This window comes from Delphinapterus leucas, chromosome 11, assembly GCF_059928025.1.
Source record: "Delphinapterus leucas isolate spDelLeu-1000000601 "Yukka" chromosome 11, BTC_Dleu_Yukka2, whole genome shotgun sequence".
NCBI classification, from domain to species: Eukaryota; Metazoa; Chordata; class Mammalia; order Artiodactyla; family Monodontidae; genus Delphinapterus; species Delphinapterus leucas.
The window spans coordinates 1692503-1707893 of NC_143139.1; the positions used below are offsets into that span (position 1 = coordinate 1692503).

At 55.4% G+C, this 15391-nt stretch overlaps 1 protein-coding gene across 1 annotated transcript in view; it reads right to left on the bottom strand.

Annotated features, from left to right (window-relative positions):
* Nucleotides 1-15391, bottom strand: part of CACNA1C (calcium voltage-gated channel subunit alpha1 C) — a 422079-nt gene that overhangs the window by 112496 nt on the left and 294192 nt on the right. Inside the window, exon 10 of the mRNA XM_089920067.1 lies at nucleotides 4257-4347. Within this exon, the coding sequence (XP_089776193.1) occupies nucleotides 4257-4347 (91 nt within the window). The remainder of the gene's footprint in view (nucleotides 1-4256; nucleotides 4348-15391) is intronic.

A 15391-nucleotide genomic window follows, 5' to 3' on the forward strand; every position in this document is an offset into this window, starting at 1 on the left:
TGAGGGCTCCCCTCAGTTACTGCTCTACAAGGTAGGATTTCCTCCCCATGTTTCCCGTGGATTCTTGAAGAGCAGCAGGTACAGAAAGTGGGTAACTCGCATGTAAGGCCGCGAGCGCAGCCCTGCTGGGTGGACCTGACTCTTGTCCAGCCCAGCTGCCTCTTTCCCTCAGGCCTCCACAACCAACCTCCCAGGAAACCGCGGTTGTCTTTGCTGATGTGAAGGTTTAAAACGGGAGACACGCCTGGAACTCCCTCTGCTTCACTCAGTTACTCAGTTTGCATTTGTCATTATTGGACAAATATTTGAACTTCTTGGGAGCTACTTGTATGTTTAGCCTTTCCGCTTCTTAGAGTCGTAAGGCCGTATGTTTTCTCCCTGCCGTGTGACACAGCGATTCCCCGAATCCTCCCGATTCTCCCTAATGTCGGTCAGATGGCGCTGCAGGCACCATCTAGGCTGACGCACGTCTGAGGCAATGTCCTTGACTCCATGCACGGCTGGTGTGGCCAGAGGGGCCGGACCCTGGACCCCCATCACAGTCCACCTCTTGGGGACCCACTAGCTTGAACCTCCCGTGCTATCCGGGGACCCCTAGCTCACTTCTGTGACGAGATGCACGCCCATCGGTATCATCGACCCTCTGCGTCGGATCCCGTTTCTGACTCTACCTTCTTTATAGAACTGTGGGCTTTGAGACTAAAGGGACCTCGCACACACCAGCTGGATTGGGGTCTGCCATTTTACAAGGTGCAGCCTGCCTCACTCACGGGGCCTCTCCTGCAGAAGCCACAGGCACAGAAGAGGTGCAGGGGGTCCCCGCAGGTGGTCCCCAGGCCCCTCTAGGAGCCAACGGGCAGACGCCCTGCACGTCCCAGGAGGCGAGCCTGAGGTTGCCGCCCGGGCCCAGATCTGGGACTCCTGGTGCACGGCTCTCTTCCCTCCTTTGGTCCATCCCAGAGTACCGGGCACTTCTTTCTGTGGAAGTCCGTGTGTCCCTCTCTGACGCCAGCTGCGCCCTAGTCTCAGGCAATGTTGTCCCGTAAGTGCCAGTCTCCTTCATGGGCTTCTCGTCTTGAAGATGGTCCTGCCTCCGCTCTGAGGAAAGGCGAGGCCCAGCAGCTCCAGGATCACTGCCTTTCCCTGTCCACGGCCTCACGTCTGGAGGGAAGGTCCCCTGCGGCCCGCTCCCTCCCCGCCTGCCCCGAGGCTCCAGCTCCTGCAATTAGGACACACAGAGAATGCATCCCTTTTCCATCTCAGCACATGACCCTGGCCTGAGCCGCGTCAGCATCACCCCCAGAGCTGCTACGGCAGCCGCTTTGCTCGAGTGCCCGCCGCTCGGGGCTTCTCGCTCCCGCACAGACTCTTCCTAATGTCCGAGGATCCTCAAGGATGGAAAGCTCACCAAACCAACCAGCTATGTTCCACGATTTCTCATGGTCTGTGACAAAGACCAAGGCCATCAAGGGTCTACCCGGCCCTGCTCCGTCTCCAGCCCCGCCCCTTCCCATCCAGGCCTGCCCTGGACGCGACTGCCTTCTCTCCCTCATCCCCCCAGCGGCCTCGGAACCCGCTGTTGCCTCTGATTGGAAGATCCTTCCTTCCTCCGCCCCCTCCAGTTCTCAGCTCAAACTTTCCTTCTTCAAAGCTTTCCCTAAGCTGCCAGTCTAAGGCGTCTCTGCACCACTGACCCTGCATTACAGCCACGCCACCTTCTGAACGCTTTTCCCAAGTGATGGCTCCGTGTCACTTTCACACCAGATTGTGAGCTCCAGGGAGATGGTGTCACCTTGCTCTCGGGCTCTGTGTCACCTTGGCCCAGCACCGAGCGGGCTTGCTGCCTGATGAGGGTGTGAACGGAGAGCCCGGGCTTGATGCTCCTCTCCTGGTGGCCTCCGGGCTTGTGCTTGTCTGTTCTCCTGGCACCTTTTCATCTGTACCTTCTTCTTTTCCTTCTGCGCGTCGGTTTCCCAGCCTTCAGCCCTGGCCTCTGCCCCTGTGGACAACCCCGGTGCCGCGTGACCGCATCTATCGCTTCTACGCTGGGGTCTCCAGCACGTGGTCCAGAGCAGAGCCCCGGCCTCCACACCCTGCAGCCCCGCTGGTGACTTCAGTCTGTATCGCTTCTGTCTTCAGACTTGAAGGACAGTTCCTTCCCCTCACCACCTCCCCCGCCCGGCTGCCCCCTCCCCAGCAAAACATCATTTTTCGGGCTCTGTCTGTCTGCCGTGTCCCCTCGGAACCATCTTCAGCCAGGCCTCATCCCGCTGCATGGGCCGTTCGCTCTCCGCTTCAGAAACGCTAGCCTCTCCCTGGTTGTCACAGCCTGAGCCTCAGCCCCCGCCCGTTCACGCTGCTTCCCCACCAGGAACGCTGGCGGTCTTCTTCCATCGTTGTCTGGGACGGGGCGGGGAAAGACGGTAGTTTGTTAAGGACATACTGCCATCCCGGCACTGCGACAAGGCACTTTATCCGCAGAGTAGGTGTGTAAATTCAGATATTCGTGGGGAGGGCGGTCCATTTCCACCGAGCCCTGGACGCCTGCAGAGCACGTCCTCCAGATGCCTCCTCCCTCTGTGGGAACATGCCTCCTTACAACATGGCCTCGAGCTCCCAAAACACTCTCCAGTGACTGAGCGCCAGCGCCGCGGCCTCTCCGGGTCTGTCACGTGGGCCCAGAGCCAGAGGGCGGGGTCCTCGTCACCTTCCCTCCGACCCTTTGGGGACCTGCCATCCACCTTCTCTAGCGTGGCCGCCCGGGGCCAACGTCCAGAATCCCGAGCGTTTGTTTGTATGGTTCCCACAGGAGGTAAGAGGGAAGGGCTCAGCCCGCTGCTTCAACGTAATTAGCACTGTATTTTAACAACACGTTGACAACAATTGCTTCCCAACGATGCTGGGAATCAGCAGTGCAGACTCCCTGGTGCCGCCGTCAGGGTGAGGGATGGTGAGGCCCATGTGCCCTGGAAACAGTCTGCTCCGGCCCTCCCGCCCCCTCCCTCGGAGGCTGGCCCGGCTCAGGTTAGATGTACCCAAACCTTCTGAAAAGGCCCAGATACGGAGGCATCTTGGCGGGGAGAGGTGAGCTAGGAGCCGTTCCACCGACGGAGCGACTCAGACGCCCAGCCACCTCGGGGCTGGTCCTCCTCCGAGCCCTCTGTGCACCGGCCCTTTCGGTTTCTGGGGTGAGTCTTACATCTCCCAGGCACCGGGACAAGCAGCTCCCACTTCCCACCGTGGAGTCTGGAAGCTGCAGGAGGCCTGACACTCAAGGTTAGCCTGACCCCTAAAGGAACATGGCTTCAATCTGTGGACTCTGGGAATGAAACCAGCAGTTTGCTCATTCTTAGCAGTTAAACCATTTTCCCTTCATTTCTTGGTGTGGGGACATCTCCCAGGGACCGCTGGTGTCCGTTTTTAAGATGGAGCTAAGACGGATGGATGATGGTGATAACCCACGTGGGCTGTCCCTCCGCATACCTGGCCCAGTCCTGGGCCCCAGTCAGCTCAGGAAGCCGGGGGCTGGGGCTTGTGTTGGGGAGGGTCGCTGGGCTGGCACAGGTGCACTTTTATTAGCTGAGTCTGCACTTCAGACACCTGTGCTCCCTTCACTGGGTGGGTAACTCAGAGCTGCAGGTAAGACCCATGTCTCCCGGCGTATTTTCTTGCCTGTCTGCTTTTCTTCCAGGTCACATTTATCAGAAATGAAAGGGTGCTTAGCAGGACCCAGGGAACCTAACAAAGCTGCTCTGGTGAGAGGGGTGAGGGGCTGGGAAGAAACAGACTTCAAAGCCCCCCAACCCCCCCCATACATACATACACACACACACACACACATAAACACACACACGCACATACACACATATACACACACACGCACACACACGCAGACACACATACACATACACACATACACATACACGCACACACACATACACACATATACACTCACGCACACATATATACACATATACACACACATACACACACATATACACACATACACATACACACATATACACATACACACATATACACACACACGCACACACACACACACACACACGCGCGCGCACACACACATGCACACACACACGCACCCCTCTGATGGGATGGAAACGGGCTCAAAATCCCAAAGTCAGACCCTGCCCGGGAAGCACAGGATTGCAGAGCAGCTCCCAGCCAGGGCCACACTGCCCCCAGGGCTCCCCTCTCGGTTTCTCTGCCCGCTCCCACCCCCCGCGCCTACTCACGCCAGCCTGGCCCCGCAGCTCTCTCCCTCGATGTCGCCTCCAGCCACGTTTTCCGTGTTGACAGACTCGGTCTCACTGGTGGGCATGCTCACTGCAGGGTTGGGTCAAAGGGATGCAGAGCGAGGCGCGGAGGCAAGAGGGGAGAGAACGGTTAGTCTGCAGCCCCCCGGCCGGGTCCCATGTCCTCGACTGACATGCCCGCTGCTCGTCTAGGGTGACCCTTGCCACCCAGGACACTCTAAGTGGGAGAGTGGGAGGAGACGCCTGGGAACACTGACCTGAGTCCCTCCTCTACCCTCGACCCCCTGCCCTCGGACAAGCTGCACATGCTTTCCCATTTGCGTCTGCTCCTCGCTGTAAAAAGAATTGCTTTCATGACGGTATTTTATTTTTCTTATTTCTTTCCAACCCCCTCCCCATTCTAAGGGGCTTCATCCCCACACTTAGGGCCCAGCCTGTCTGTGGAAAGGCTTCTCTAGGGGGTGAGCCACTTGATGGATCTGGAGGAGGGTCTGTCCCTCGTCCTGAGTCCTGCATGTTGGGTCCTGAGGACAGAGCCTGAAATAGAGCTCAAAGGGAACAGCCATTTCCAGCATCCCACACAGGATTCAGGTCAGCACCGCAGACACAGGAATGAGGAGTCTCTGTGTGGGAGCCACCAAACTACTGAGATGAGACGTGGCCTGAAGACAGACGGCAAGAAAACCACCTCCCCACGGCATCCTGATGTTTCCATGTCAACAGGCCAAGCTGGGACACAACTATGGCCGACCTGCCCATGCCGTCACCAGGCTCTTCCTGGATTTCCAGGGCAGCCAGAGCTTTCTAGCTTGGAGCCCAGTCTGGTGGCTTAGAAGAAGCCATTTCCTTTATTATTATCTTTTATTCCAAATAAAAGTTTATCTCAAAAGAATTCTTCTCCTCCTTTTTCATCTTCTATGGCCCTTTTAACACGACACACAAGGAGTTCCTTATTTTTCCCGCCCTTGTCCTTTAGAATAGCCGTCACATCCTCGGTCATGGCTCAGCCCTGCTTGCAGGTCAGCAGCCCTCATCTGGCGGGCAGGTCAGGAGCCCTCAGTGGCCACAGAACTTGCATGAGTGAGGGTGTGGCATCCGGTGACATGGGACCAGTGACAAGTGCCCCCGGGGCTGCCACAGCCCAAGAACTGATCACGCTGTTCGGATAATTCTACCGGTGGTACGGATGCTGCTGGATGTGGGGCGTCCCCGGTTTCTTTTCTTTTGGATGAAGTCAAGTCGGGCAGGTGTGAGAGACTCATTCTGAGAATGTGGGAGACACAGCCGGAAAGCCCACGGCTTCCCACATGCTGGACTGTCCTGTGTCCACCCTCGACTCGTTCTCCATAAACTTGGGTGAAAACAAATCCAGACATCATTTCAAGGAAGCCTGGTGCTGGATGGACTTTGGACATCGCCCAGCTTTCTCGTCACAGGACAGGGAAGTGAGGTCCAGGGAAGGGCCAGGTGTCCGGGTCACACAGTGGTTGGGGGCTCGGACCGGAACACAGGTGTCTTGGGCCCCCACCCCGTGCTCACCTCGATGGACCCCGGGGTTACGCCCCAGACGAGATGGGATTCCTACAGCCGATCAGGCTCTGGGGGCATCACAGGTGCATGGGGAGCAGGCAGACGGTGGCACCTTCAGTGACCTTAACCTTGGCCGGCGCTCTTCACAGGAAAGGCCCCAACAGGGCTCAGCCACCGCTGGTTGTCATGTCTGCTGACTTTATACATTTGAAGGGACAAGGAGGTGGTGGCTTTGGGTGGGACAAGCTATCCTCCCCTCGCACACGCGCACGCACACCAGGAGAAGCGCGCTCCCGCCCTACCCCGTGGGCACCAGCACATAATTTACACGCACGGGGGCATGGGGGACGTCACAATGGGTTTCTGGGGGGCGATTAGACCAAGCGAACTCCCTTTCCTTCTAATCAAGCAAGCCCTCTGGGCGCTTCCTCTCACAGACAAGATATCAGAGTAGAAAACCAGGAGTAAGACGTGGACAGAGCTCAGGGTCAGCCTCAGGCAAAGAAAGAAACAGGGGACTTGGCGACCGCACAGAGGACGTTCCGCTAACCTCCAAAAACAAACTAAGAGATAGTAAAAATTGATAAATCAAAACAGGTAAGAACACAGAACAAAATAGGACCCAAACCCCAAATCACATGAATTAACAACACAAAATAAACAACGGATCCTGGGGAGAAGGGGTCACTCCCGCAGAAGCGTCTACACTGGCAGGTGGGTACTGATTTTGAGGAGACGGATACCCAGGAGGGTCCCAACTCATCCCTACTTGTTAGTGGGAATCCCGAAGATTTGGTCATGAGAGGAAAGGGTCAGGCTTGTTTTCACGCCACGTAAACAGCCGTCTCCGAAGCACGCTTATCTTCACAGTTCAAAGCTTGAAGCAACATGGATGGACCTGGAGGGTGTTATGCCCAGTGAAATAAGTCAGAGAAAGACAAACACCGTATGACATCACCTATACGTGGAATCTAAAAAACAGAGCAAACTAGTGACTATGACAAAAAAGAAGCAGACCCACAGATACAGAGAACAAACTAGTGGTTACCTGTGGGGAGAGGGAAGCGGGGAGAGGGGAGATAGGGGGAGGGGGCTAACAGGTACCAACCACTATGCATAAAATAAATAAGCTACAAGGCTATATTGTACAGCACAGGGAATACAGCCAGTACTTTATAATAACTTTAAATGGAATATAGTCTATTCAAATATTGAATCTCTATATTGGACACCTGAAACTAATATGATATTGTAAAGCAACTATACTTTAATAAAAAAAGAAAATCGTTTAAAACAATGCTTCGCACACCAAAAAAACCCAAAACCAAAAACAACCAACACAAAGCTTGGAATAAAGAGAAACTTTACAACCAGTAGCATTATTTGTTCACTTCTCAAAATTCCTACACGAAAACAGGGCTGAGAGTTAAAGGGTTGAAATGGATGACTTAGCAAATTTCCCTTCTAGAAAGACACGTGTCAGTTTAGAATGACAAGGGTCACTCGGGTGAGCGTCTCATCGTGAGGGGTCTTTGATTTGGCAGTGGGCGGGGTAACGGGCTGCCAGCCTCCAAGTCTGTCTGTCCACACAGACGCCTGAGGGGACAGTCCTGGCCGGCGGGGGCCCAGGTCACTGACCTGCTACAGAAAAGCTCATCCAGCTTCTGGCTTTGGCATCGATACTGTCCCATCTTGTTTGACTTCAGAAATAGCTATGTGATCACTTTAAAAATACTAGAAAGAGCTTGATAAAAACACGGCCTTTCCCTCTATAACTGAACTTGACCAGGCCTGGTGAGTCACGCGGGCACAGGCGGCAGCCGCCCACGTGGAACGTGGTCGGAAGAGCCTCCAGTCATGCCCTTGATGGGGGGCAGGAGTCTCTGGGGAGCTGCTCTTTGGGGTCAAGGTGTGGATTTACAGGCCTTGCTTTAAGTCACAGTTTACACCCACATAGTGGCTCCTATTAATTTGTGTAGCTTATCCCACAGGCACCTGATGGGGTGAAGATGGTCTGTGTTTCTGTTTCTAAGGGGTTAGACACAGGCCACAGCTGACTCGTTTAGGGACTTGTTACCCTAGAGATCGCCTTGGGTTCATCTTGGAAACTGAGAGTCCAGGCCGGCCAAGGCTGGGATTGCTAATGCTGGGCCCTATTCTTGGGGAGGCAGCAAGCCTGAGTCTCCCACTGGCCACTCAGATGACCGGTGGGTTGGAAACTGAGGCAGAAAGATGGCAGAGAATCCAGGGGCCAGGGCGCACCTTTCCTGTAAAGAAAGGCCTCTGAGGAATGAAATGTGCTGTTGAGTGGACTCGGGAAGGATGCTGAGGGGAGGCTAGTTTCCTGACTTTCTAACCTCACCGTTACCAGGGACTGTGGGTCAAATGTTGGGTCTCTGGGCTGTCCTGTCCCTCGGCTTCTGCTGAGCAGATTCCGAAAGAAAACGAGATTCTCATGAAAGAGTAATTAACAGCTACCACTGCAGGTGGCGGAAACATAATTACATTTTTAGGAACATCAGTGAGCCGTACGGACTCCATCTTGCCAAGAACGGATTCTCCCTCCAAACTTCCACTCCTGGGGGCAACTTGCTCGAACGGCGCTTAGTAGGACCACGTTTCTGCATCTCAAGGGAGGTGCACAGTTCTCATTTCCCAGGAACTGATGACGTCCCAGGTCTGCTAGAGAGCAGTCGTGTGGGTCCTGGGCGGGCTGGTTGTAATAAGCCACTTCTACCACAGGATGATCTCAGACTGGAAACTACATGAACCGTGCTGGGAGTGCACGGGACCCAAGTGGTCGTGGAGACTGGTGTCCTCTGGAGCACTGGGGTTCGTGAGCCCCCTGTGGGTTGACTCATTACATCTGGGGACCCCCTGTCACACCAGCTACCGCCCTACCCTCTGCCTCAGACCTTTCTGTGCAACGGGACTGCCTAGACGGCCTCAGGGCAAAGCTCCAGGTGAGAGATCGAGGGGCGGACGTGGGCGGACGTGGGCAGGCCTGCGAGTCTGGAGCCTTCCGTCACCATGCCAGCCTGCCTTTGTCTGTGGGCTGGGGCAGCAGGAGCAGCCGGCCTCTCCTGGGACTGGCTGAGAGCAGTGCCCAGACCTGAGCTGGGAGCCTCACCATCGGGTGGAGGAATCCTCCAGGAGGCTCTTGGTGGAAGAGGCCTGGGGGCGCAGGGCCAGGCATCCCGGGGGTGTCAGGGGCCGGAGGAACTGAGGGTGTTTCTCAGCCAACCTGAACTTGCATTTCTCCAGGTCCGGCCCAACTGCCAATCCTGGGCGGGCCCGATGGCAGGATCTAGTCGCCAGCCTCCTACGAACTCACAGATGGAGCTAGAGAACTGACTTTGCCACTTACTTGGCCAGACACCCGTTTTATCATCTTTTCCGCATACAAGTGGTCGGATTAGTATTCTTTTTCCGAAAGTACTAATCCAAGTTATGGTTAACAAGCAAAGGAGTCCTCATTTCCTGCCTTGCTGACTCCAACCTGGAATCCCAAACCCCCGTAATCGGGCTCCATCCTGTCTGTTAGGGCCACATGTGTCCCCTCAAAATTCACAGGTTGAAATCCTGACCCCTGGAACCCCAGAGTGTGGCTGTGTTTGGAGCTGGGGGGTCTTTAAAGAGGTGATTGAATTAAAACGCCATCACAAGGGTGGGCCCTGATCCCTTATGACTGGTGCCCTTATCGCAAGAAGAAATCTGGACACAGGCATGCATGGCGGGGAGATGGGGATACACCCGTGGGGGTGGGGAAGAGGCCGTCTACACGCCAAGGACAGGCGTCCAGAGCCATCTCCCCTCGGGGTCTCAGAAGGAACCAGCCCTGCCGACACCTCGATCCCAGGCTTCCAGCCTCCAGAGCCGTGAGAAAATGAATGTCTGCTGTCCACGCTGCCTGGTCCGTGGTACTTGGTTACGGCGGCCCTCACTGATGCACGCACTATCCCCCCACATCCCTGTGCCCATGATTTCTGCAGAACTCCAGCCCAGGTGGGGCTGTCCACCTCACGGCCACCTTCATCCCAGCCTCTGGGCTTTCCTACGAGGCCCCGTCCATCTCCCCTTCACCTATCCCAGGGGTCGGGGAGCTGCGGCCCTCGGGCCAGACCCAGACGGCCGCTACTTTCGTAAATGACATTTTGCTGGAGTAGGACTGTGTCGCTGGCGGGTGTCACCTATGGCTGCCTCCCCTCGGCCCGCGAGCCTTTTGGAGGGTGTGGGTGCTGCCCTCGCCTGAACCGTTCACATTTCCCCCATTCCAGTAGGGCGCCCTCCAGGACCTGCTGCCCCCGAGTCCCCTCTCTGAGCCCCCCAGAACTCTGGGGTCTGTGAGGATTTTCAGTAACAACCTGGATGCAAGACCTAGTCCCAGCCCTCCCAGCCGGTATGTCTGGGTGAGTTACTTAACCCTCCTGAGCCCGGGTTTCCCCATCTGCAAAACAAAAGACAACGGTGCTGTTTATGTCAAGGGCTTCTGAGAAGGGCTAAATGAAATAATATTTGTAAAGTACCTGTAAAACGGAAAGTGCCATAAATATTTGCTAATATTACCAACGAATTTCCATTTGTTTTTCTTCTAGTTTGCTCTCATTTCACGTGTATTTCACATGTGTCTCCCTGACACAATTATAGCTTTCTCGAGGCCAGAGACTTCACATTAGAACTCTCTGGACTCCTTTCCAGGTCCTAGTGGTACTGGCTGTGGAATTACAGTAAACACTTGGCGTCTTCGTGGGGCTTCAGGGCTGCTCCGACGTGCTGGGTGGCTTTGGGGTCTGTCCTTCAGCCGCTCCTTCACCCGGTGCCCGGGAGGCTGACCTTTGCAAAGGGCCCGTGGGAGGCACCAGCAGGACGACGCCTTCAAGGTCCGTTTGGGGGTGTCACCCTTGGCGCCTGCATTTTTATGAGCCTCTCCTTAAATTGCCCAGTTCTCAAGCCTCTGCTTGCTGTCAGGACCTGACCCACACACCTCTGGGTGCAGGCAAGGTGAACAGGATGAACCCATTGACAGGGAGAGGTCATCCCCAGAGCGGGGGTGAGGGGACCTGGTCTCCATCTCCAAACACAGAAAGTCTTTTCTGCCTGCTCAGCGGGTTGGTTCTACAAGGACCAAAGGCGTGGAGGGCGAAGAGTCTGCCCACGCGTCGGAAACGTCCCCACGACGGCCTGGTTGCCTTCAGAGGCCAGGAGATTCCCACTCGCCTCGTCCACTCACTGCCTCCAGGATCCGGCCCTGCTCGAGGCCCTCCTCCTCCACTGCTGACTCGGGAAGGCCCGCGGCCAGGTGACCCACGAGGGCCAGAGGGGACCCTGCCCCACAGCACACAGGCGAGGACAGCAGACGGGCTCACACGGGACGATGCCTCCGCTCCTTCCACTGAGCCGCCCTGCCCTCCAGATCCGCCCTCTGAGGCCTGAACCCCATCAAAGGCGTTATCTAAGTCTTAATCTTAGAACTCTTCCAGAGTTTCTCAGGAGACCTGGGCTTGCTGGAGAGGCTGACTGCTCTTTAGAAGAGAGAGATGGTTTGAAACCCAGGGACCAGGGACCACTGTCTCCACAGCCAGAGGCCCGGAGGCGCTGGAAGGACATGGGATGCCCACGTCAGAAATGACTTCAAGGGGGGCCAACCTGGGTCGCCTGGGCCTTGCTGCCCCGACACCGCTCCCCTCAGGGTCCTGGCTCCTATGAGGCTCGCGCTGTGGGCTCAGTGGCCCAGGAAACCCAGAGGGGAGGAAAGGACACAGAAGTTCTGGTTTTCAAACGGTGTCACGGGGCACCAGGGGGTGGGGGCAGGGTGGGACGCGGAACAGGCTTATCATGCGAGAAGGGGTGTGTGTGGTCCATGAAGTGAGCAGGGGCAGGGGGCTGGCGGGGGGACTTGGGCAGATTCAAGCAGCTCTACTACTTCTGCTGATCGCATTGCCGGAGAAATCCTTTACTGATGGTTCGCAAAGGAGGCGTGTAGATAGGGCATTTGCCTGATCTGGGAAGCAGAAAGGAGATGCAACCTATTTCTTCTTCCCACGATACTGCGGGAGACCGAGCCCCCGGCAGATGGGAGGTCAGCAGGGTGAGGACAGAGGGGCTGCAGGGCTGGCCAGGTGTGGGAGGGGACAGGAGACCGGCGGGGTGGGGGACAGGATGAGGGTGTGAGCAGGGAGAGCCCCTGGGATGCCTTCCAGCGCTGAGATTCTACCCCTGGATGCCTTCAAGACAAAGATGACATTTTTCAGGATGCTGGCTCTGGGAAAGAAAAGCAGAGACCGGCGCGGAGAGATCAGCTGCCAGGGGCGGGGAGAGGCCAGGCGAAGTCCTCAGATGGTGGGCACTTTCCCCTTCGGCCGCCGGCTGCTCGGCCGAGAGGGAGAGGACCAGAGTCTGCAAAACGGCTGCTCGGCCGAGAGGGAGAGGACCAGAGTCTGCAAAACGAGGACACGCTCTCCCTGGCCCAGCCCCCATGATGCCGGAGCACAGCACTCGAAGAAAGGCAGGGCCAGCGGGGGCTCAGGATCTATAGAAAGCCGGGGTTACGTCAGCACCGCTTTCACATTTCCTTAGGGAACTAAGGCCCAGGGAAGGAAGGGCTTGTGCGAGGTCACGGAGCTCTGAGTAGGAGAGCTGAGCCCATGAACCAGGTCCCCCATCCCCCCACCCCCTTCCTGTCACCAGGTGTTTCGGGCCATAGGGGCTGCCTGGCAAAAGAGGAAGTGGGTGGTCTTCACAGCCAGACAGGCTTCGGTGTGGGACCAGGCTAAGCCTCCTACTGGCTGTCTTGTCTTGGGAAAATCATCTGAACCCCATCTTCCTCATCTAAAAAACCGAGACCATAATACCGATCTTGGAGGGTTAAGTGAGGATTAAAGGTAATACAGGTCAGAGGAGGTGCTCATCACTAATAATTCTCTGTGCGCGCAAGGCCCAGACGCTGGATGGATTTACTGGGGATGAAAAAGCAAAACGCGGGTCCAAGAGGAGGACCTCAGGACCACTTGTTTGCATCTAAAAGGTCACCTGCAGTCTGAGCACTGACTGGTGATGACGCATGTATCCTCCGCTGCTCCCCAGGGTGGGCTGCAGTTACCACGTTCCCTTTGGGGCATCACCTCCAAGGTCGTCAGTGCTTCATGAATATTCACGATGTCCCTACTGTGTGCTAACAGTCACCTACCCTGACAGGGTCCCTGCCCTGGAAATGCTTAACAGCTTGTGAGAAGACAATTTGTAAAAACTGTGATTACTCATGAAAAAAAGATTTAAGCATGACTGGACAAAAGAGAGCTGCACTAAGCCCCCCTTTTGTGCCCCTTCAATTCTCCTTTTTAACCCTAAACTGAAGCCAGGACCCGCCGGAGCCTGTGTTCTGTCCTCTCCACCTGCTCTCTGCCATGCCAGAGAGGCTGGGACCACACCTGGTCACCACGGTGGTCCACCGAGCCCTACACTGGATGCTTCTGCTTGGTCAAGATGAAATCTCATGGGCCGTGGACCCTTTGGGGCTGGCACTGCTACAGAGGTCTGTAGCTCATCTGGAAAGAATTTTTCTTCTCTGAACCAGTGACACTAGTAGCAGAGAGATATGCGGCCTCAGTTCCAGTTTGGTTTTAAATAGATTTGAGGCTAAACATATTTTTTAATATGCAACAATTGGGTTAGTCTAATGACAAATGTCATCCCCTGCCACTGTCAGAGAAGCACACCATTTCCATTAGGAGTAATGCTTCCTGGCCAGATTAAGGCATGGAAAATAACTTTTGGTCATCAACAATTCCCTTCAGTTGCACTGATCTGATTAAACTTAGCAACAGAAAGAGGAATTTACAAATTAGATGCTGTTCTCTATTTATTACCAAAATGGCTGCTTTCCACTCCATCCAGGAGCTACTGTTGAGATCTCATTAAGTGTCAGCTGGTGATAACATTTAGCCCATGAATCTCCATCTCTGCCAGTGAATGAAGTGAGCCTTAGGCCAAAGACCACAGAACGGATGAAATCAAACCCCTGTCCCTTGGAAGGGAGTTGACCTTTTCAAGCCTTACATGTATTCAGCTTTCCGGTCCTACAGAAGCAGCTGGGAAGTTATTCTGGGTCCTCTCTTAACCTTTTCCCGACTGCCGTGCGAAGCTGGCTAGCTGACCTCGCTGAGAGAAAAATAAAATAAGGATACTTCCGGCAAGTCTCTGGATGTATTTGAAGAAGAACCGGGAGGAGAGGTGAGTACGTGAAGACCGAGGAATAGAAAACACCATTTTCTCCCAGAAGTCAGAGAGCAGCGTTGACAGCCAAGAAACGGAAGATGAAAAATTAATTTGTGCGTCTGATTCATTATGTAGCCTCTGCGGGACCAGGTCTGGTCCTATCTGGTTTTAGCCTGACACGGTCACAAGGCAGGTCCAGGTCATCTACCATTCCCAATGGCAGAACTTCAAAGACTTCCAGGCCAGGACCCCACTTTTCTCCATTAATTTCCACCCTTTTCCAACCAATATGCACTAACGGCCTATGTGCCAGGCTCCGGACAGTGATGGGGATGCAAAGCTTCCTCCCTTTCCAGGTGCACAACCCAGCAGGGGATAAGATGGATAAATAGGTACACTAGGTCACGTACATCAGCGCCGTGACACAGGTGTGGAATAGGAATTGTGGGAGCAAAAAGGAGGGGCGTGAGCACGGGAGGGAAGGAGGGGAGGGGTGCCCGAGGAGGGCTGGGAGCAGGGCGGGTCCTCAGGCAGATGGCGGAGCTGGGCTCTCCAGGCGGGAGGGCAGGGTGGACCGGGCGCCGGAGGGTCTTCAGAAGGAGTAGCTCGCTTCCAGTGTTCAGGGGATCCTGCAGGACACCCAGAGCAGAAGCTAATGTGCGTCAACTTCCAACTAGAGACTCAAAACCCAGAGCTGGAAGGTGTCTGTGCAGCTGTCTGATCCGACCCCTCCTTTTACAAACAGGGAAACCGAGAGAGGCACGCTGCCCATCGGCTACTGGGCGGGGCCTGGAAGTCAGGTGGCCTGTCGTTCTCAGGTCCCTACTCGGTCTACAAAAACACAGCACGACTGTGCAGACCGGAAACCCTGGCCTCCAGGTAGGAGAGAAGGATGAGGGCCTTTCACCTCCTACTGCTGTGCTCGCAGCTCTTCTAATCAAGGGGCGACTTAACGAATTGATAGAATCCATCCATTAAGGGATTATGGAAATTATAATTCACGGAAATGATTTTACACCACCTAAGAGGCTCAGAAAGAAGCTCCACAAGTCTTCCTGAAGCTTGGGGCCTTCTTGGTGAAAACCTAGGACGCTCTGCCTGACGGTCAGCGACCAACCAGCTTCAGCTTCCCAGTCATCGCACCGTCGCGGAAGGAGCCGCGGGCAAGGGGGCTGGGACCCCCTACCGCTGGCCGTACTTTTCGCACCAAGAAGATGCTCACCCCCCCAGGTGGTAGCACCGATCTTTTCCTCTGTCTCTACCGCACACAGCAGACATCACACCAAGCTTCTTGTCCTAGCTGGACCCACTGGCTGGGACAAGTATTAGTAAACACAGTGAGGCTCTAATTCTGAACGTTCCTGTCAGGA